The sequence below is a fragment of the Pseudonaja textilis genome, chromosome 3 (genome assembly GCF_049901715.1).
Source record: "Pseudonaja textilis isolate UNSWEBS1 chromosome 3, rPseTex1.2, whole genome shotgun sequence".
NCBI classification, from domain to species: Eukaryota; Metazoa; Chordata; class Lepidosauria; order Squamata; family Elapidae; genus Pseudonaja; species Pseudonaja textilis.
Genome location: NC_141992.1, coordinates 60,692,378 through 60,715,568, shown reverse-complemented (window position 1 = coordinate 60,715,568; position 23,191 = coordinate 60,692,378). Strand labels below are relative to the sequence as shown.

Sequence of the window (23,191 nt, the reverse complement as noted above, 5' to 3'; positions counted from 1 at the left end):
CGTAAGGCATGGGGAAAAATATAGACATGTAGCTTATCTTTAAGATGTTAGGTTTCAAGTAATACAAACCTTAGTATTTTAAAGTGTGAAAGAAGAGCTAGCAAATAGGTTTCTATCTTGCATACAATATATGCAATTCTAGTTCCAGAAGGGTTAAGTGTATGAGAGCTGATGCAGTCCCTCCCTCCTTTTGCCAGACAGTTGTTCCATAGCAACAGTGAGATCACTGAAGACAGTATTTCATTGATTTTTTTTCCCCTTTCCCCTTTGCTTTCTCTTTAAGCTGTCATTTCCACCTATCCATGACTGGGAGAGTAGACATCTTTTATATTTTAATATTTGGCCTACGTAGGAGATTGCTTTTGGCTTTTCTTTCTAAAGCAACACAGTCAGTCTTATAAAAATTACATGTTTAACTATGCATTTAAAAAGAGAGACTGGTTTAGGAGGTTGGATAACTGTGCCTGGCGTAACGGATGTTCTTAAATATTCCTGCCTTATTTGTTGGTCTTCTAGGGAAAAGAACAATGTGGAGCAAGACCTGAAAGAAAAAGGAGAGACAATCAAGCAGAGGACAAGCGAGGTCCAGGTAATTGTCATTTGAATTTTCAGATTTGGTTGATATAAATAGAGCTTATTGAAAAAAATATCTTTCAATGAATGATTTCGCCTTTTAGCATGTATGTTATTAGGATTTGTTTCCATCAATATATTTGTTAGCTTAGGGATTGAAACTGATGTGATTAATGACATGAATGTCTATATTATTTGGGAAATAGGCTGAGGGGGGAAATGCAGCATTTTTGTTATATGCCAATTTTGGCAGTGATGTTATAATACAAGGACTGTGGCTATGAATAACAGCTTCAGGTTTTTGATATGAACAAGGATTTGCATCTAGATGCATTCCTTAAAGCTGAAAATCTCTCAGTGCTTAAATGTAAATCCATTATTACATTATTAAAGGCTGCATAATAGTTCTTTTGGATGGAGCCTTTTTAATTTATTCTTAACCAATATTTTGTTGCTTTTGCATGACCATTTGCTGGTCATGCAAAATCAAGCAGCAACTTACATAAAGCTATTTAGTTAGTTAACAGTTTTGCTACAGGTGTTGATATATCTTAAGATTTCATATTAGTAAAATAATTCCCATGTATGACTTTTATTAATATTTCTCCTATGATACCAATGAAGGAACTACAGGGCTCAGAATTTATTTGACTCTGGAAATTTCTATATCTATCTATCTATCTATCTATCTATCTATCTATCTATCTATCTCCAACATTGTCAGTAGTGTTCCATTATAATGGAAAATGAATTTTAAAATTTAGAAAAAAGGCTTTAAAAGAAGAGAGTGTTACTAATGAAACAAATGAATAGTTTCTCTTGAATGCTCTTCTCTCATATAGATTGATGAACAGTTTGTTTCTGTACAATTATTTATGTAATTAGATTAATATTACATTAAGATTGCAAGAATATTACATTTTTTCAGTCTTTCCAAGAAATATAATCGAGGCAACATAAGGAACTTGCTTGCTATACTTTTCTAGGAAACGTTAACACTTTACAAAATATGATTTTTAAAAATTTATTATAGATACATTTTCTGTCATATCTTTGTACCCAAGAGCTTTAGCTAGAAGAGTAACGTTCAGCATCCTCACTATGAAGTAGGAATGTTTACAAAATGGGAACATAGTACAACCCAATTATTGTAACAGAATAATCAAGTTAGTTGTCATTTAAGAGAATTTTAATAAAAATGGCTGGTTTTTATTCTGATTTCAGAACAGCCCACTCTGAAGTCAAAATGGCCAGTTTTTTTCCTGTGACTAGAAAGCCTTGATCTGCTATGACATTAGAACCAAACATTTAATAATAATAATAATATAACAAAATAAATTCTCATAAGTCTTGCTTCCAATTAAAAACATTTCACATTAAGATTGAAACCACAGGTTTAATCAAATTTAATTCTATTAGTGATATTGAAAGCTTTGCTCAAAAAACTATCTAAATTGTGTGAAGCTTTTTGTTATTGATAAATCTTGAAATATATTGTACTTCATTGATAGATGTTTGTATCCTACAGTGTCTTAGCAATGTGTGTTTGGATACAGGTTGCAGGTAGCACTGGATGAATTGCAGTCATCCTGTTTCTGGGCCACCCTTATGAGTGATGCCCAGCAATAGCCGACAGACATCAGTTAGGGAGACATTTTATTCTCTACATTAAGTTGTCCATCTGTCATTTCCACCCACTAAATCATACTACATTTATTACTAAGAGAAACATTTTCTCAGTAATTTTGATTAAGTATTGTTTTTCTTCAGGTTGTCCATCTCATTTTCTTTCTCATACCCTTCCAACCTCTATTTTGATTTACTTTTGTCCTTTTCTGTGTGTATCCTATAAATTTCATATGGCTTTGTGCTGAGACTCCCCCCCCCCCTCCCAATTTTTCAGATATACACCTACCTGTTCATATTCTCTCCCCTCCATCTTACATCAGAAAGTTAAAATCATTACAACATCATATGGTGGATGTTTTAAGAAGAAATTCAGGCCTGTATTTTTCTACTTTTCAGGATCTTCAAGATGAAGTAAGGAGGGAGAGCAATAACTTGAAGAACCTTTTGACTCAGAAGCAGGAGGCAGAAGAAATCCTGAATGGTCTAGATGAAGAGAAAGCCAAGTTAGAAGACCAGCTTAGTATGATACGGCAGAAATGTACAGAAGAAGTTGATCTAGTGAGTACTTTTACCTCAGCTGTAGAAAGCTGCATTGTTTCATTGGGACTGTTGTATACATGATGAATATACTTAGGGATTCCTTGTTTAAAGGGATTGCCATGGAAATGTATTAAAAATGAATAAGCTCTCCACATCATTGTTGATTTGATTGCTGTTAGACTATTGTTAGTACTCTGTTGTGTTACAGGGTTTAGAGCTATAAGCATTTTAATTGATTTATTTATTGTGGAAGTTTTAATTAATTGTATTTGTATTGTCATTTCTTCTCCCTTTTATTAATTAAACAAAGAACAAAATGAATCAGAGAAAAAGAAGAAAATAGCAACAGCATAACCACCAGATTCAGTAAGGAAAGAGTAATTGTAGGCCCACATTTTGGGGACCGGAGTGGGCTTAGGCTAGAAGGTGCTTCTCTTCTGTGGCAATGGCGATGCTCTGGAACAGCTTTCTAAAAAAGGTCTTTGCCTTCTCCCTTCTGGCTTTCAGGAAACTACTAAAAATGGAGTTATTCCAGAAGGCATTCTCTTAATTTAAGCATTACATCACCTTTATGTGATGGTTTCAATAAAGGCTACTATATTTCATTGAAAACTTTAATACATAATCTCTCTAAGCATCCATAAATAAATAATTGTTATTAAATAAACAGAGGGAGAAACAGCTGAGTCAGGAAACTCTGGGGATTTTTTCAGATTATGCAAAGAGCAGGAAACTCAAGTCCACTCTAACTTATATTTTAAATTTGAGAATAAACAAACATGAAATATGCAAGTGGAAGGAGAAAGTCTCTGGCATACTTTCAGTTCCCCAAATCATGATTTTGCATTTCAGGACTATTTTATCTGGGCCATCTGGTAGAATGACACAGCAAGAATAATATTTATGCAATACAGCTTTTCTTGAATATGCCATGAAAGCACATCTCATAATTCAACCATTAGAATGTTACAGTGGAATATATTATTTTTTTATTAATTTATTTCTATCCCACCTTTATTATTTTTACAAATAACTCAAGGCAGCGAACATATCCAACATACCTCCCTCGTCCTATTTTCCCTACAACAACCACTCTGTGAAGTGAGTTGAGCTGAGAGAGAATGACTAACCCAAGAATTCAGTCTCCTGCTTTCTAGTCTGGTGCCTCAACCACTAACCAAACCGGCTCTGATATGGTTCTGGTTTGGTTAGCTCGTTCTTGGTAAAAACGTTGAAGGAAAAAACTGCTAGCTAGTTTTATATTCACCTCTCACATTATAGATTATATCTCTAGCTAGTTTTATATTCACCTTTCATTTTATAGATTACATCTCTAAAAAAAGAAATAGCAGAGCAAGAATCAAAAATCTCTGGATATAAGGATGATTTAAGTAAAGCCCAAGAAGAGCTCAGCAGGCTACAGCAAGAAGCTTCAGAATTAGAGAAAAATGTAGAGGAAGGAAAATTGCAATTAGTACCTCTCCAGCAGGATCTTCAAGAATCCCAACAAGAAATAACTTCAGTAAGTCCCTCTGAAATTATTCTTTGCCATCAAACTTCCATTGTTGGATTCCCTTGATTACAAATGCTATTCTATCATTCTACATTTAACTAAGAAATAAACCTGAATTCAGTCGTTAAAGCTGAATTCCTCCTATTCTGGCTTTGTGTGTCATTCATAATAGAACATTTTTTATAGTGTAAATACTCAAATTTCATGGACTATAATTCAGATGAGTGAGAGGCATTACCCTGAAATAGGGAAAAATATATGCATTTATGTTACTGTTTTAGATATTTAAAGATTTATATGTCATCCATCACTATTTTAGAGTGTGTGTTTTGCAATTATATAACAATGATGTGAATAATTTAAACATTGTAGGCAAGCATGTTAATGGCCTGTAAGTTCATAGTATTGTTCCTTTTGCTGGATTTTTTTCTTAATCAGATAAATGTTGCCAGTTATTAACCAATCAAAGATGTTGTCTTTAAACAATATGTCATCAACCTGTTTAGATGTAATCAGATATAAGCTACTCAGATATTTGAGCCAAAAGTCACGCAATCCATCTTTTCCAGGTCTAGTTTTCAATCCTTTTTATTCAATTTTTAATCATTTCTGTCTTTATTATCAATTCTTCCATTTGATTTTTAAATTCATATTCAAATATTTTTATCCATTTAGCATTTTTATTCTAGTCTTTTTGAGTTTCCCATAATCTTTACAAAACTGGATTGTTTCCTTTTTGCTTGGTTTTCAATTTTTTAGAATTTCTATTGCTATTTATCTCTCTATATGAAAGCGAAATACCACTCACACACCATCACAGAACCGTAAAGCCTACAAACTTGAAATTTGGCACGTATGTTCTTCTTGGCTTCTAGGTGCTCATTAAGAAAGGGTTTTTGGAAATGACCATCACAACATTAGTATTTCCTATATTATTATTAACAGCTCTGACGCTAAGGAGTTCTACTCCCACTCCCCACCTAAAAAAAATATCTGTTCCAAATGCAAAACACAAGCAGAGAAGAGGAGTTTCAGTTTCAGTTTTAGTTTCACAGCACCAAGCAGGTTAGTACAGAACAATTGAGCTAAGCTGCGCCAGGCTGCTTGCTCTTTGCTCACACAGCAAATACTCTTTCAGTTTCCAAACAGCCCTCAACTCACACACTGACAAGACGCTAGCGAGATGAATATCAATGGATGTTGGTAGGCAGAGGCAGAATTCCCCCCCCCCATTTACCTCCCCCCAAACTAAGACCAACCACATAGTTTCATAGCGAAGCATAGGTATCGAGCAAGTTCTTTGATAGAATGTTTGTTTGTTTGTTTGTCTATTAGGTGCAAGAAAAATTGCTGGAGCTCAAACAGTTGGAAAACAGCCAGTTTAACTGGGAAGTCCAACCACATGGCATATTGATTAATGGGAATGCAGATCACTCTAGCCTCAGCAACAGCAGCAGTGAAACTGTTAACCTAAATGAGAATGCTGAAAGTGAGAATCCAGCAGATTCAGAACAAGTAAATTATGAAATTCCTGTGAGTGGTGCCTGGATTATTTTTTAAAAAAAAAAATCTGATCAATTTGTGTGGTGAAGCCTGAGTTTCAATATGATAAATAAAATATACCAAGTTTTGTTCTAGAACAAGTCCAAAGTATATATGTAAATTGATGAATTAATTAAAGTATTTTTGGATAACCTATTACTAACTACCTAGTTCAGCGATTTCAGAGAAGGTTGAATGTGTTGTTATACAGGGTTTTTTGGGGGGAGTGGGGAGTTGCCCTAACATAGTGTCCAGCATAATATTAGAGAAACAGTGTAAGAGCCATAGATTTTCTTCTTCCAAAAGAAAAATGTGAATGACCTCAATTATTTTCAAGGTTTTTAGATTATAGATTTTATTGAACAGGTAACAAGAGTTTTGTATTGCCGCTTTAGATGTAACTATATCCTTTTACATAGTGTAGCCACATTTAATCATATAAAAGTTATATAAAATTCTTGTTTATAAAATTTGCCTCTTAATATGATTAAAAGATTAAAAATATTTAGTATTAATACTAAAAATATTTAGTATTAATAATATTAATTATAAATTAATATTATTAATACTAAAAATTAAATGTTAGAGTTGTAGCCATTGTGAAGAATATTATTTGGGAATGACATGCTACAGATTTGTCGAGCCAATTTTTCTTAAGTAATAGTCACTAGAAAAAAATTATACCCAAACTGTAGATTGTTGTTGGCAGAACTTATATGTCTAATTTTTATTTATTTATTTTTGCCCTGAAAGGCTAGAAATAGTCCTGAAACAACACATGTAGCTACAGAAGAGGGAAAAGAAGAACTGGAACTACCATCGGATGTTACCAAAAAAGTGCGTTTAAACAGCATTTTAATATACAACTACATTTTGTAGGTTGATATAATTATCATTGTGAAGTCATGTAAGAGAAGCTTCTTAAATATATGGAAGAACCTATACAAGTAGTCCTCGACTTATGACAACAAAATTTCTCTTGCTAAGTGAGGCAGTTGTTAAGTGAATTTTGCACCATTTTACAACCGTTCTTGTCACAGTTGTTAAGTGAATCACTGTAGCAGTTAAGTTACAACAGAATTGTTAAATGAATCCTGGTTCCCCATTGACTTTGCTTGTCAAAAGGTCACAAAAAGTAATCACATGATCCTGAGACACTGTAATCATCATAAATATGAGTCAGTTGCAAAACTTTGCAATTTTGATCAAGTGACCATGGGGATGTTGCAATGGTTGTAAGTGTGAAAAACAGTTACAAATCACTTTTCAGTGACATTGAACTGTAATTAAATGAACTACTGTAAGTCGCAGACTACCTATACAAGGAGTAGGGTTTTTTCCCCATTATCACATACTATACTATGCTTTTCTGAAGTATCCTCCATTTGAGACCATATGAATAAGTCAGACTAAAATAATTTGTGTACTAATGCGAAAACTGGGAGGATCCATAAACAGAAACCCACTCACTAATACACAGGATCTGAGTTCATTTATTTTGATGTAATTTCCCTAAGGTTAATTACAAATGTCTCAAGATTCTTTTTTTTTTTTACTGATTTAATTAGTTTGGGGAAAGAATTTCTATCTTTAGTTAGACTTAAGAGAAAGAGGTGACTTGTATAATAGGATGAATGACAATATATTACTGTATTTTAAACAATTTTCTTCTACTAGGAGGATCTAGTAAATGAAGACTCCCATCAACCCTCTGATCAGACAACAGAAGCCAACTTGGACTTTTTTGAGTCTGATCCCTTCGTTGGTAGTAAGTATGTTCATTTTTCTTTCCCTAACCATTTACAAAGGAGTCATAATGATACTTCAATTGACCTTTGAACCAAATATCTGGTGAGTCAGCTTAATTTCACTGGATGCCTTTAGACAACCTTTTGATGAGAGTGGATTTCTTCAAGGCGATTGAACTAAATCAATTTATACAAGATGTTGTTGGATATTAAGTATAGGTAGTCCTCAATTTGTGACCGTTATTCACAGTTACAACCTTTGCAGCATCCCTGTGATCATGTCATCAAAATTCAGATGCTTGGAAACTGGTTCTTACTTATGACCGTTGCAGCGTCCCACGATCATGGGATCACCTTTTGCAACCTTCTGATAAGCAAAGTCAATGGGGAAGCCAGATTCACTTAACAACCAGGTTGCTAACTTATCAACTGCAGTGATTCACTTAACAGCTGTGGCAAGAAATGTCATAAAATGGGGCAAAACTCACTTAACAAATGTCTCACTTAACAACATAAATTTTTGGCTCAATTGTGGCCGTAAGTCGAAAACTACCTATAGATAGTAGTGTCCCCAGTTAAAGTTTCCTTGTTTGAAAGCTTTGACTTTAAAAAATACAGTGCTAAATAAAGGATAAATAACTAAAGATCTGTCTATTGTTGCTCAATTGATGTCAGCTCCATTACATAACCATCCTAGACCAATGGAAAATCATTATCAGAGTCACTTTGGATAATGAAATGGGCAGCATGTAAAACTCCACAGGAAAGCTAAAACAGATTTTGAGACCAACTACAATAAGATAACTTGCAAGTCTGATTATGCTATACCTCCTCCTTCTTTATAGTTGTGAACTTATTTTTCTGACTCCAATTCTGAATATTATCTGGCTGTTTTAGATTGAAAATATATTTTACCCCTTGTACCATCGGCAAAAGCGTTTCATATCTCTGACAAGGTCATCTTCCTTAGTTGACTTAGTCCCTCATCTCTATAGTTAAGCTACATTGGTCTCTCTTTCTTTTGGTGGACAATAAGACTTCCAATGGGCAAAATTCCAAATAGTTATCAATGGATATTAGTGAAGTTTTTTTAAAAGCTATTGCTGTATTTAGGGGAGCCTTTTCTGCTCTTTGGCAAGCTTCATGACCCTATTCCTCAAGGAGTTTCAGGCACAGAATGAGATAAATACAAATCTTTATCTGTAGCCTGATATTCTGAACAAAACTGAAAAAGATTTTTATGGACAGTGTTTTACTTTTTAAATAGATGATCCTTTCAAGGATGATCCATTTGGCAAGATTGGTGAGTATTTGTTTTCTTTCCTTTTAATTCTTTTAAAAGCAAATTTTTCAAGACATGAATCCATAATTAAAGAATGTTAAGAACTGCATAACGGGGTGGGATTCTTTATTTGTAAAAATCCTCCAGATATTTTGGTTTCAGTTAATATATCAGCAAGCTAGAATGATGGGACTTGTAAATCAAACATTTGTGGGGTGGAGAAGAGAATTTTGACAAAGACTCCGTACATTTAAACATTGAGTATGTTGAAGTAGCCTTTACTTTGGGGAGCAATATACCACATGGAATATTAATTAATGTTCTAATTGATAGAGAATACATAAACCAGCAATATAATATTAAAGTTGGGCACATTTTATGGGTTTTTTTGTGATAAATATTTACAATAGCAAACACCTAAGCACACCTTCTAGTAACTTTGTCTTCACTTCGCTGTCTTTGAGATCCTTTTGGTAGTGATCCATTTAAAGGTTCAGATCCTTTTGCTGCTGACAACTTTTTTAAGCAGCCGTCTTCAGATCCCTTTGGGAATATCGATCCTTTCAGTGCAACTAACAACAACAATTCCACAGTAAGTCTGAGAGAAGAGATTAGCATTATGTGTATGGCAGATTTTGGTATGAAATGTCTCCATTAGGTTTCATATAAACTTTGCTTGTTCCTTGTCCTCTATGGACAGATATATTTCACAAACATTGGACATTTGTCCTTTTATTTGCACAGCTGCTTCATGAATCGTTGAGATCACCTGGAGGCTTGGCTTAGACAACCTAAGTCTCTTGGCATTTAATGAAATCTAGAATTATTAGGTAGTGTGAGATTTCACAGTTGTTAAATATGACTGTTGTGTTTTAGGAAGTTCTCAAAATAACTTTCCCATTTCCCTTTTATTTTAGGATTGATAGATCCTTAATTCATGGCCCATATAATTTAATGTGTTACATTTGTAACACATTAAAATATTAAATTACAGAGTTAAGAGTACTGGTGTTTATAGACAACCAGAGGTAGAGTATTAGCATTCTTACAGTGTTGGTGTTTTTAATAACTTCTGAATGGATATCAGTGCGTATATGAAGCAGTATATGATACCAACAGCCGTATATGAAGGGTTATAGATGCTTCAAACAGAACAGAATTCATTTTAACAGTTTTGAAAATAACATTCTGAAAAGCTAAATTCTGGAATGACTGGAATGAATGTATTTTAAATTATTCAAGTACAGTTTAATTTCTCTCTTAATACACAGGCAAAAAACAGCATGTTTGATTTTAAGAATTTGCATTTAAAGAATTTTAAATTTTAGGCAGAAACACTGAAACATAATGATCCTTTTGCTCCTGGTGGAACTGCTGTGACTGCATCAAGTGATCCAGGTAAGAAATTATAATGACAATCTTAACCTATTTGAGGTGTGAGGCATATTTGGATTTTTGAGAGTACATCAAAGCTGCTTACTCAAAATGGCTCCCACTGTGGGCATGGATTACTAAGGACTCTTTACTGGAAAGCCTAGTGAAGACAGTTCCTATAATACCTCCTCAACCATTATAATTAGGCCCAACTTACTTTACTTTTTTTTCTTTCCAAAATAAGCTTGCTCATTTGCAGAATGCTGGATTATGGCTACCATAGCATGGCTAAGCATGCTACTGAAATTATGCAGTTCAATAATTTTCCTTTTAAGTTCCTGTTAGATTAAAAGTAATGTTAGAGAGGAATCCAATAAATACCAAGTAAGGTATCCATAGGAATTTGTTATCCATAAGCTATATCAGTGGTCTGCAAACTTTGGCAACATTAAGACCTAGTGCTGAGGAATTCTGGGAGTTGCAGTCCTCATGTTTTAAAGTTGCCATGTTTTTGAAGCACCCTTGAATATATTTTAGATCTCCTAGTTATGAACAAGCCAAATTATATATATACAGACTAAGCTTTGTTACTCCCCCAATTTAATTATGTTACATGTACCTGCACCTTTTTAGGTTTCTAAAAAGCATCAAAATCAGTCAAATTTACAATTTTAATAGCTTAATTACTTTATTTTTCAATTAAAACTGAACAATTTTTGCATTGTGTGAAGTGCATGACTATCTGCCAGAATACATTTTTGGGTTCTCTTAACTTAGATTAACTTGCTAAATGTGATTAGTTTGAACCTAAGAATTATAATTAATTTCAGATCCTTAGTGTTAAATGTGATTAGCATATAATCAAATGTGATTATGTAATGGATTTTGGGTACCAATTTTCAGAAATATTTTATTCTATGATGTTTAATTATTATATTTTGAACGCATCAAATTTGACATATTTGGCACACCTAGCAGCAAAGTCAGACAAGGATTTAAACATTTTAAGACTTGAGTTATTTAATATGCCAGAAGTGAAAACAGATTCTAACACTGCTTCCAGCATCTGATAGTTTCACATTTAGAAGCTTTTATACTCAAAACTTTTCTGGATACTCCCTTGTTCCTATTCTTTCCCAATCAGAAATAACATTTCAGTGTTATCAGAAAATCTGTTTATATATAGCTCTAAATTGAGAGCTGAAGTTTTGATAGCTGAATTTTTACATGCTGATATTTTCAGGGTAAATAAACATTTGGACAAGTTCTAAATTGATCTTCCAGCTCAGATGCTGCCTGGGCTGAACTAACTTCTTCCTTATCAACTTTTCTTTTTAAGATTCCTATAGATAGGCTGTTAAAACAGTTTAATTGGATCTTCATGTGTAGACATGGTCTTTAGCACCTGACACTATGTCTTATTATGTAAACATCCAAAACTGTCCCTTCATGCTACCTGGAGCTTGTATTAAGGTACTACTGCTTTCATATTGGAAAGCCCTGAGGCACTTAGAGGTTGAAAGAATTAGCTGGTGGCATCATCGTTGTCCTGGAGACACTCAGGTGGGGGCTCCTTTCATGTCTCCGTTAATGTGCCCACCAAAATGGTACCTATTTATCTAGTTGTGTTTGCACACATTTGAACTGCTAGGTGGGCAGAAGCTGAAGCGAGTGATAGGAGCTCATGTTGGGTTTTGAATGTGGGCTTGTTGATTATAAACCCAGTGTTCTAACCAAGTGAGCCATCATGCTCCTCTCCCTGTTCAGATCAACGAGGTTACAATTTGATGGGTATACCTTGAGAAGGTAGGCTCCATGTGGTTCCTATGCATTCTGAATTGCTGAGTTTAGCACCAGCTTTTAAATAGGTAATTATTTAGTTGTAATATATTTTAACACATCCTAAATCAGCATAAACCTGACTTTTGTTTAGACAGTCTGTTATTTTTTTAAAAAAAAACTAGTAATATTTAATACTTAAGTTACTCTTGAAGGTATTGAAGGCAAATCTATCAGCTATCTGTCCTTCCTTTATTTAAGACCATTAGAAAATCTATCATATATAGCTCTAGAGAAGCCAACTAATTGTAATCAGCAAAAGTGTTGGCTTTGACATCAACACAATTAGTTCAAACACCACCAGCGACAAAATGGTGCCTGCCAACTAGTCTTTTCCATGCACTCTTTGCAACTTTTTCAGGCACTCTTTGAAATTTCTTCTTAACACTTATTTGGATCATTTATCAGACTATGCTGGGAAGAGTTAATGTTACTATTTTTATGAAAAATGTGGTAGTCATGGCAAAATTGTGCCAAAAGAAAGTGTAACTTAGCTATCAGTTTCTAGAAGTGAGTTGCATGGTCCAGTCTTTTTTGTATAGTGTGCCTTTCAAATGGCATCAAATATCCTGTTTCGTTGTAACTATACACATACAAGTGAAATAGAAAACTAAAATATTTTAAGACTCATCCGATTTTGAGTTTGAATTTTTTTTACATTTTGAGGGGCACAATAAACAAAATTATCTCCATCACCTCTTGGAATAATTTCCAAATAGTTTGACGACATTCCTGAGACATTTTTTAGTTTAATTCCATATAATTAACTGAATGAGAACTGAGTGATAGTGAACTTTTAAATATGCCCTCTTCATATATGGTGAAAATGTCAATAATTCAATAAATAATTTGCTTCTTGTTTTTCATCTTGCATGGTTTTTGGTTTTTTGTGCTTCCAAATTGGTGTCAAGTCCTGCCTGGACAAGTCCCTACTATCTTGGCAAAATTTCAGAAGTGGTTTGCTATTGCCTCTTTCCTAGGTCTGAGAGAAAAATGACCAGCCAAAGGCCACCTAACTGGCTCTGTGCCTAAGGCATATTTAGAACTCATGGTCTCCCAGTTTCTAGCCTGGCACCCTTGCCACTGCACCAAATTGGCTCTTCTTAGATCCTTGCATGTGTAGTCCATTGATTTACCTTTTTTTATGTTTTCCTTTGCTTACTTCAACGACAGATCCCTTTGCATCTTTGTTTGGAAATGAATCATTTGGCTGTGATTTTGCTGATTTCAGCACTTTGTCAAAGGTAATTTGAAATGATTAATGCTTGTGGACAAAGCATAAAATTGCTCGGGAACAAAACAGAACTTCAGCAAACATTATTGTAAATTTAACTTAAATGGTAACTTGATTCTCATTTTGAACTATGTTCCATTAACTATGGGATTATTTGTTTTCTTAATAAAAACAAGTCAAGCTGTGTGCGTAAGTGCATATGTGCTGGCCCGCCGATCAGGCAAGTCAGCTATGTGTGCACCAACCAGCCTCTCGCATGGTTCACCCGAACCGGCTGAATCCCACCCCTGGTCATAAGTCACTTTTTTTCAGTGCAGTTGTAAATTTGAATGATCACTAAGTAAACTGTTGTAAGTCGAGCACTACCTGTATTGTAAACCTGAAAAAGATGATTAAAGCATTGCTTTATGGTGGAAAACTGTGGCTGGTGGGAATCAATGACATTCATAGGAGCTTAGTAAGCAGCAGTTGGGAGCAACAGTAGTATAAGGCTTATAATGAACAGTAAATAAAACAAAATACCCCAACTTGTGCATAATGGAGTTTATTTACTGTCTTTTTTTAAAGACAAACAATGAGGATCCTTTTGATTCATCTGCAACAAGTACCGCTAACAATATAGTTATAACAAAAAATTTGTTTGAGGAAGCTCCAGTCAAAAATGAAGATATTCCTCCTGCTTTGCCTCCTAAAACTGGAACACCTACCAGGCCGTGTCCTCCCCCACCTGGTAAGAGACAGCATTAAATCTATAAATGCTAAGGTTTATACGGAGCTTTTTTCAGATGTAATGAAACTAAAAGGAGCATCCTATATTTTTCCCCACATTCTGTAATACAAGAATGCCCAATTGAGTTACAAACTAATTTTCATTTTTTTAAAGGTTTGGGTTGTATTTTTTTAAATGTCCAAAGCAATAAATTATAAAGAAACTATTTTGTATTGTTGTAATAAAACTCTAAATTTAATTTGATAAGGATGGCTGATTTGAACCATTTTTAATATGAACATTGTGATTTGAATTAGATGGCTAGCCTGCCGCGGTGGGGGAGCCTGGAGCTGCTTTTACATGTCCAAAAGCCTCCATATAATGAAAATAGTAGCAAACATTATCTACTCTCCAACTCAAAACCCTCATCCTGTAACTTTAGAATATTTTAGAAAATCACATGAGTTTAGGATATGTAGCATTACTTATACTATATACTGAATAAATTATTCTCATGTTCATAATTATACTAACTGGTTATTTTGGTGTAGGAAAAAGACCTATCCACAAATTGGAGTCTTCAGAATCATTTAAATTGAACGATCCTTTTCAGACCTTCCCAAGTTCCGATGGTTGCAAAGTACAGGAAGCTGATCCATTTGCTCCTAGTGGTGTAGGCAAAGAGATGGATTCCAGCAATTTTGCTAATTTCAATGCTGTAAGTATGGAGATATTCAGCTAAATGATGACTGTTTTGTAAGAACAGTGAATGTTCCTATAAACCAGGGGTGGGCAAACTATGGCCCGCGGGCCACATCCAGCCCATTGGTCTTTTTAATCCGGCCCGCCGAAGATTGGTCCGTATGTAACTGCGGCCACTTTTTGGCTGCTTTCAGATGCGTCGAGAGGAGGCGGTTGAGGCGGAGGGTGGGCGGCGGAGAGCGAGCAGGGCACCTGGCGGGCTTGTCAGGCGGAGCAGGAAACGGGGGCAGGAGCCCGGCGGAGCGAAGAGAGCTGAAACCTGTTGAGGTCTCGCCGCAGTCCCTTCGCGGGGAGAGAAGCTGCCGAGCCGGGAGGAGCACAGGGTGCTGCCGACTCGCCTCCCTGCCCCTCCATCGTGACTGTGGGAGAAGGATCCCCGAGCGCTGCCCTTGCGGCCGCCAAGGAGCCCCACTTGATTTCGCTTGAGCCGCGTTTGATTTGGAAGGGGGCGCGGGAGGCGGTGCCAAAGGAGCGCTCTGGGGTTCGGCCAACTGCCCACTGAGCAGCTCCAGGCTCCCCACCGTGGCAGGCAGACCTTGGGGCTGCGCTCCGGAACCCAGCGCCACGGGACGGCGAAGCCGAGCGGCGGGAAGAGGCGCGCCAAAGCTGCAGCGGCCGGCTCAGATCTCTTGGTCCTGGGGAATCCCCCTCCACTGAGGCTCAGGTGCCTCTGATTTTCCATGTGGCCCCCGACAGAAATTAATTGCCCACCCCTGCTATAAACCTTGAAGATGGGAATGAGTTCTTCTGTATTAGTAATGTCTTATTTAAAGAATACATCATCATGATCTATTTGGAGACAAATAGCTGTTAGCATTCCAGTAACACATTGACCACCACGCAACAATAAAATAGTAATTCTGAAAGTTCTCTGAGGTTTTATTTTAGCCATATTCATGCAGTATTATTATATAATGTTCATATATCAGCCTGTAGCAGGACTTACAAATTGACATTGCAACAAGACAGTCTTAGCTCCAAACACTTTCCTTAGCAAGCAGTCATTCAGTAAGCCTCTTCTTTCCTGCCCATGCATTTGAATAAGCAGCTGGTTGCAATGTCTGCATAATCCTTAGTTGTTATGTTGCATGACAGTAGTTTGATATATTTTCTTGAAAGAGGTGGAGACAAAGTAAATAACATTCTGAATCTATTGACCACATGATACAGAACTCTTCACAAAATGTAGTTTTCTACTTTTTGTGATTAATTACAGGACTAGTATACTGTATGATAGATATATTTAAAAATAATTCATCTGTATACTCAGCAAATGATAATACCTGGGGCTTTTTTGCCTTTTTGGTTAGAAGCGAAGTGGGGTCTGATCTAACTAATACTATGATGGAAGATCATCACAAAAGTTTTTAAAAAACCATTCTGGGTTATGTATTCCTTCCATATTACAGTGTTCACAAATTTTTTCTTGTTGTTCTACTAACAAGTCTCTGTTTTTTCTGGTTTAGTATCCTACTGAAGAAGATATGATTGAATGGGCAAAAAGAGAAAGTGAGAGAGAGGAGAAAGAGCGACTAGCAAGATTGAAGCAGCAAGAGCAAGAAGATTTAGAACTAGCAATTGCACTCAGTAAATCTGAAATATCAGAAGCATGAAGGGTTGCCTCAAATATTTCTCCTTTTCCCTGGATATCTAAGCTATATGTAAAGTAAATCAGAAGTTACATATGAATGGGAAAGTCAAAAAGGCTTTAAATCCTGCAAATGTGATTTTTTGAGCAATTATCTTATTTGTAACTTTTTCATATCCATTATTTTCATTTGGCAATTGTTTAATATAGCAATTTTCCATTTGTACTTACCTTGGAATTCTTCTGGACTGTACACTATTACACCAAAGTAGCTTATTTTAACATGCGAAAAAACCCTGACAACTCTACATTTTAAAATTTGAATGCAGATTTACAACAGTATATTGTGGACGATTTCAAAAGACAAATATGTTTCATGTAAAGTCCTTTTTTTCTATGTATAATATAGAAATTTCTTTGCAGCGTGGAAATCTTTAAAAATGCAGGTGTGTGTAAATGTGTAATGAACACATTTGTCCTTTAAAGATGGCTAGGTCATATATAAGAGATTTATGTTCTAAAATATTCATAGATGGCATGTTTTATGTCTTTTCAGAAGGGTCCTATTTGCAATTCCTATAATACTGAATTATTTTAGTTCTTCCAGGTGGCCTGCATTTGGCCTGTAAGTAAAACTGGCGATATAGTTAATCAAACCATAGTTATTTAAAAAGAAAAATCTAGCTTGCAAATATTCAGGTAATTAAAAATTCTGATAATCCTGCTTTGTATTGAAATATTCATGTCTGGCATTACAGTATTAAAATTTATATTTTGTGTTTTACAAAGACAGCATTTCATCTTAAACTTATGAAATGCTTTATGCTTCTTGTTTTCTTTTTACTGGAAGCTCCAATACTGGACTGGATATTGAACAGAATTAACTGCCTTTTTGCCTGCCCATTAAAAGTCTAAAGAAACGTTTTCCAGGGAGATCATAAAATTAGACTGGCCAAAATTAGACTGCAGTGTCAGGAATTCTGATGCTAATAGAACCAGTTTCTTTTGTGAAATATGTAAAAAAAAATGGTGATTTGACAGCTGAATTTGAAATAAGGTAGGAAGTAGACTGCACAAAAGATAACTTACAACAGTCAGTTACTGTTGTGTGTAATTTATTGAATGCCAACTGATGGTTGCACCTTAAATTAAATAACCTTATGTGGTCACGGAGTCAAAATAAGATTGAATGTTAAAGAAAATAAGTTATTTCCTATTCTGTATAATGTGTTACATAGTGCAGACTGTTGAATTCATTCCAGATATCTTCCTTTTTACTCTGAAATGCTTAGTTAGGCTGCAGGCTTACAAAATAGGTGGTCCTGTGTCATCCCACCCCACCCCACTGCATGGTAAGGTATTTATGTCTCAATTGGTTTTTTTTCTTCTGCTGCTGCAAAGGATTCCATAATTGCCACTGTCAGGATAAGATATTTCCATTTACCTGTGGATGCTGCTGTCAAGAATCTTTTGAAGAAAGTAGTGTTTCCTCATTTTTTAAATATTAGTTTGAATAAACTTTCTCTTTTGCACTGAGAAATGAGAATTTAAACACCTAATAAACAAAATAAAACCTCTTGCCAAGTATTAATAACCTTAATTTTCTCATGGATTTTCATGGCATTAATCATACAAATTGTGTGGTTAACTGCATTTCTTACTTTTAAATGTATACTTGGTGGACCAATACATTATCTGTGTCACCCATAGTCATGTATACATGTATGTGTATATATGTACACAACCATTAATTCATTCAGGCATAGGATGAAAAGTTCTGAGACACCTGATGTGACATCTTATGTTACTGATAATTACAGAACTTTTACTCAAAAGTATCTCAATAAACCACTGCTATGTCAGCTTTGACGGCATTACTACTAAAGTTCTGAAAGGCTTGTAAGAACTTTTCAAGCGGGGTTAACCTCTATTTATAGACTTTGTTTAAAAATTCTAAATACAGCCTGTAATTATGAATTAAACTGTTTAAGTATATATGATGAGCCTAGAGTTTTTTTTAATGTTTTATGTAAGGCATAAAGCATCACATCTTTGGTTCCCTGTTCAAAAATTACATCACCTGATACAAATATATATAGAGTGTAAAAAATGGTTCAACCAATACGTCTGAATATCAGAAATATGTTCCAATTTCCAGATTAAACTGCCTTCTCCTACCAGTATTAGCATGATATTAGTCTTGCAGACCAACCAATTCCAATATGGTACATAAGAATACCATCTTTAAAACTCATTCTGAAATAGAAAGCAACAAAAGGATGAATACAGGATCTTTTCAATATCTTTATATTTCAATATTACAAAGCATGGTAACTTTATAATTCATCCTTTTTTGAAAAGTCACCTTTTAGATTGTTACATGATTATTATACAGTTCCAATATAGTCTGCCATAAAACTTCTGCATCAGTAAAATGGTGGCTGGATTTATAACTTGCACTAAGCTGAGCTTAAAATAAAATTATTGGTTAGCACAAATGTGCTAATCCAGCCACTGAAATCAAATTATTGCCAAGTATCAAAATTTCCTTATTTTAAGATCTAGTTAAGAGCTACTTTTGTCAATATCGGTCTAATCCAAGCCTTACCCAACCTGCAACTTTCCTGATGGATCAATTCTGCAATTCCCAAAATGTTGCCATGACCTAGGAGTTGCGTTCAACAGATTTGAAATTACCACTTTGGGAAAAGCAGAGATTTGCATGTATTTTGATCTATTTTAAGAGGCCTCATGTCTGAGGATTTGCACATATGAACATATGGATACAAATGATGGATTACCCTTACTGAGCAGACCAATACATGAGTGTTGGCTGGTTTCTGTTACATTTGTAATAGTTTTAATTTACATTTGTAACCCACTTTACTAAGAAAACTATAGCTCTCATTTCCCACTTACCTCTTTTATACTGCTCCCAGCTTCCAACAGTATGCCTAATAGGACTGTCCATTCTGAGAATAATTTAGATGCATTTCTGACTACAAATCTTAACAGAAAAATAATGTGCTTGTGTGGAGTCTGGAGAACATGTTAGATAACCTTCATAGTGTGCACAGTTTTAATACATAATAATTCAGTCATTAAGTGAAATGTCCTTAAAACTTATTATCATAACAGATCTGATAGACTTATGCTACTATAAAGATTAAAATGACTTATCTACCAATCTGAAACTTTTTTGTAACTTTGGATGCTTTACATTAGTTATTAATTCTGGTTGATACCTAATATTACATTGGTAAATTTTGCTTTTTTCTAAATCAACTTTAAATATTGAGGTATTCTGTGTATAGAGATATATGTACATGTGATCATATACATATATAGTATAGAATTTATAAATGATCAACACATGTAAATTGATTATGTGCGATCAAGGTGGTTTGATCTTATCTGACTTCTGGATAGAAACATGGCAGACTAGTATGTATCTGTGAAATACCTGGGATAAGGCAGAGGCAAATGGTCAGACAATATGCCCGAGCTAACAGAGCTTTTCCAGACAAAAGAGAAGCCATTAAATTGTCTACATGAGCTCCCAAGGTGGGGGTGAGCTCCACATGAGAAAGCCCACAGGAAAAGACACCCAGGTATCAGCCTTCCCAAGTAAATCAGACAGAAAATGACTAGATTTAGTATAAGGCTACAGTAATAGAGTCTTGCAAGTCTTAAAGTTCAAAAATACTGCCATCTCCTTTTACTGACTGATAAATTAGCGTGGATTTTCTCAGGTTTTCAACGGTCAAGCCCCTAGGAGCTCCTCCCTTTGTTTATTTCCTAGGCACCATCTTTTTCGTATATCCCCCATGATCACCCACACCTCCATGTTGTGACTTGGAGGTTTGAGCCTGCTCTATTAGAGGACACAGACTTGGATAATGAGGAAGAGGAGGATTTGGCTCTGAGGTTTGAGCCTGCTTTGCTAGAGGACACAGACTTGGACAATGAGGAAGAGGAGGATTTGGCTCTGAGGTTTGAGCCTGCTTTGTTAGAGGATTTGGAATTGCCTTCATCCCCAGGACTTTCCTCCTTGACAGGACCTTCCCTCCTGATTGTGCCTCAGGTGTCGGCAGATAATCAGGAGAACGTATCAGAGCCTCTGACTGAGGATTAAGCGGAGGAATGCTGGCTTGATGCGAGGCAACAGCGCAGGCAAAAGTGTAAGTTGCAACATAAAAGGAAAGGACGAATTAGAGACTGAGATGAGGGACTGACACGCCCCACAGAGAATAAAAGTGGGTGTGTTCGCTCAGAATTTGTTTGGGACGTGTTAATTTGTGAGAGCAGCTCCAACGGATTCTGTGTGTGTGGCGATAGCCTGTGATTCATGTTCTTGCTTTATTATCAGACTTGGCAGACAGCTTGTGTGAGACTGCCAAGGACTTGCCTGGCCAAAGGAATTTAACCCTGTCATTACTGGTCTTGTCTGCTTGTGTCCTTTGGAAACTTGGACTTCTCACTTTGTTGGCAAAGGTGAGACATAACACCTCCATATGTAAACTACTATCTAATAACATGACATTAGATTTGCAGACTAACCTATTCCAATATGGTACATCATGCTTGCAGCTTTGTGCAAATTCTGTTTAAAGGATGCCGCCTGATCCACTTTCTAAAGCACATTTAAATGGAGCACATTTGGCATGTAAAGAGGCCTTGAGAACACTTAAATCCATGCATGAGTGTATCTTCAATCCACAAAATATTAAAATTTTTAAAAATGAAACTGCCAGTTACAATTTTTAAAAAAATTAAGTGCAAAAGTGTTGCCGGGAGTTTAAAATAAAAGTTTAAAAAAATAGCCTAAACGGACAATTAAATTTGGAATATTGCCTCTTTAAAATACTTTTTTAAATTAAACAGATACTATACAATATATCTCTGTGGGAAAGAAAGAACCTCTTAAGTTGATTGACAGACTGTTAAAGAGATAACTAGAAGAGAGAAACATGAAGTTCTGAGAAGATCATGTGATTATAGAAGTATAGAGTGCTAAATGGGACCAATGTTAAGAAAGGCTCTCTTGTGTTTTACTCCCCTTTTATGGATTATAAATTTGAAATATATAAAAATATTTATTAATAAAGGGCATGAAAGTTATTGTTAGCCTTAATAGGCAGACCAGACAGGAAACACAATCAGATAAACTAATTCTATTTTATTGAAAAGATAAAAGGTAAGGAGTCGCTATGGTCTCTCTGCTAGTTGTTGCCAACTATAGGGGGCAGTGCTCATCTCCATTTCAAGGCCATTGAGCCATGCTGTCCAAAGACATGTCCATGGTTGTAGCCAGCATGACAATACAGAGTGCTGTTATCTTTCCACCAAAGTGGTACTATTTACTTGTATTTATTTATATGCTTTCAAACTGCTAGGTTGACAGGACCCAGGGCGAGGACGGGTGCTAACCCTATCGCGTGGACCTTGGGTCTCAAACCTGGCTGCCAGGTTTCCAGCTGACAAGCCCAGTATCTAAACTGCTGAGTCACTGTGCCGCCCAATAGAAAAGATATATGAACAGAATTTGAAAGTCTGAAAGTACAATTTTCCCGTCCGCACCATTAAATCCTTACCACTTGTGGCGGTCTCTTCTGAGCCTCTTGTTCTGCTCACCATGCTCACTCTTCTCTGTCCATTTCCTAGGCAGCATCTCTTCATCCCATCTTCAAAGGTCATTGCCACATATCATTACAGTTATAAAACGAAAGAGAGTAAATGTTAGACCACTTCAAAATAATATATCTATGATAGATAAATTCATAGGATACTATTTTATTGTCCATCAAGTTTATTAGATGTGTATAACATGCATATATATTGAAGTTACCACAATGGAAGATAAATTGACAAGCATTTTTTGAATACTAAACCTGAACTTTTTGCTAAAATGGAAGAGCTAAAATGATTTCTAGACTGGACAATTAAAATTGTCTTTGAATAGAATAGAATTCTTTATTGGCCAAGCGTGGTTGGACACAAGGAATTTGTCTTGGTGCAAATACTCTCAGTATACATAAAAGAAAAGATACATTCGTCTAGAGTCAAGAATCATAAGGTACAACACTTAATGATAGTCATAGGGTACAATAAGCAATCCAATGGCTTATTGATGGCTAAGTATGTAAATATGCATGTGAAAGATAAATTATGATTAAAACAAGTACGAGCAGAATAACTATGGCTTAATTCATACATCAGGTATTTGCTATTCAGCATAAAGAGAGCGTTGCATGTTTTCTTTTCCCTGAACTACTTTTAAATTCTTCCTGTGAATTTAATTTTTATACTATCTGCCCATCCAGCCCTGTTAAAACCTTATAGATTTATCCTCCCCTCCCAATGACAAAACTTGTAAATCTAATACCAATGCGGAAAACACTAATAATTAAATGAACCCATCTTTCATTTAAAAAAAGAAGAAACCTTCCTCTTGGTTGATGGATCCAGTCAGGAACTCTTCAGTCTTCCCTCCAACAAGAAGGAAACAAAGAGAAAAGACAGAATGTATTATTCTTGGGCATTTCAGAGACGCAGTAAATTGATGAAGCCTGGCTTGGGTCTTTTCCGCTTGTGTTTAAGCCTAAAAGCTCCCTCTGGACTGGCGCCACACCCTGATCACACGCAAAGGGCCTCCTGGCCAAAGTTGGTGGACATAGAAGAGCCAAGACGTCGCTACCCAGCGGCTCTTTCTTGTAGCCGATCCCTCTAGAAGCGGCCCCTTTGAAGAAGCTAGAAGAGGTGGAGCCCAACCGGCAGGAGAAGCATAACAGAACTACGTTTCTATTGTGAAGACTGCAAGGCGCTGGCTTTCAAGCTGCGGGGGAAATAAGAAGGCCG

General features: G+C 35.7%; 1 protein-coding gene across 2 annotated transcripts in view; it reads left to right on the top strand.

The window, feature by feature from the left end:
* Positions 1-18,328, top strand: part of EPS15 (epidermal growth factor receptor pathway substrate 15) — a 54,928-nt gene extending 36,600 nt beyond the window's left edge. For both annotated transcript variants that reach the window (XM_087929904.1, XM_026707063.2), the window contains 13 exons: positions 517-589; positions 2,599-2,760; positions 4,067-4,264; positions 5,591-5,788; positions 6,551-6,634; positions 7,475-7,565; positions 8,813-8,848; positions 9,292-9,419; positions 10,156-10,225; positions 13,214-13,284; positions 13,842-14,004; positions 14,535-14,701; positions 16,212-18,328. In XM_087929904.1, the coding sequence (XP_087786030.1) occupies positions 517-589; positions 2,599-2,760; positions 4,067-4,264; positions 5,591-5,788; positions 6,551-6,634; positions 7,475-7,565; positions 8,813-8,848; positions 9,292-9,419; positions 10,156-10,225; positions 13,214-13,284; positions 13,842-14,004; positions 14,535-14,701; positions 16,212-16,358 (1,588 nt within the window). In that variant the 3' untranslated portion in view covers positions 16,359-18,328. The remainder of the gene's footprint in view (positions 1-516; positions 590-2,598; positions 2,761-4,066; positions 4,265-5,590; positions 5,789-6,550; positions 6,635-7,474; positions 7,566-8,812; positions 8,849-9,291; positions 9,420-10,155; positions 10,226-13,213; positions 13,285-13,841; positions 14,005-14,534; positions 14,702-16,211) is intronic.
* Positions 18,329-23,191: the final 4,863 nt, after the last annotated feature.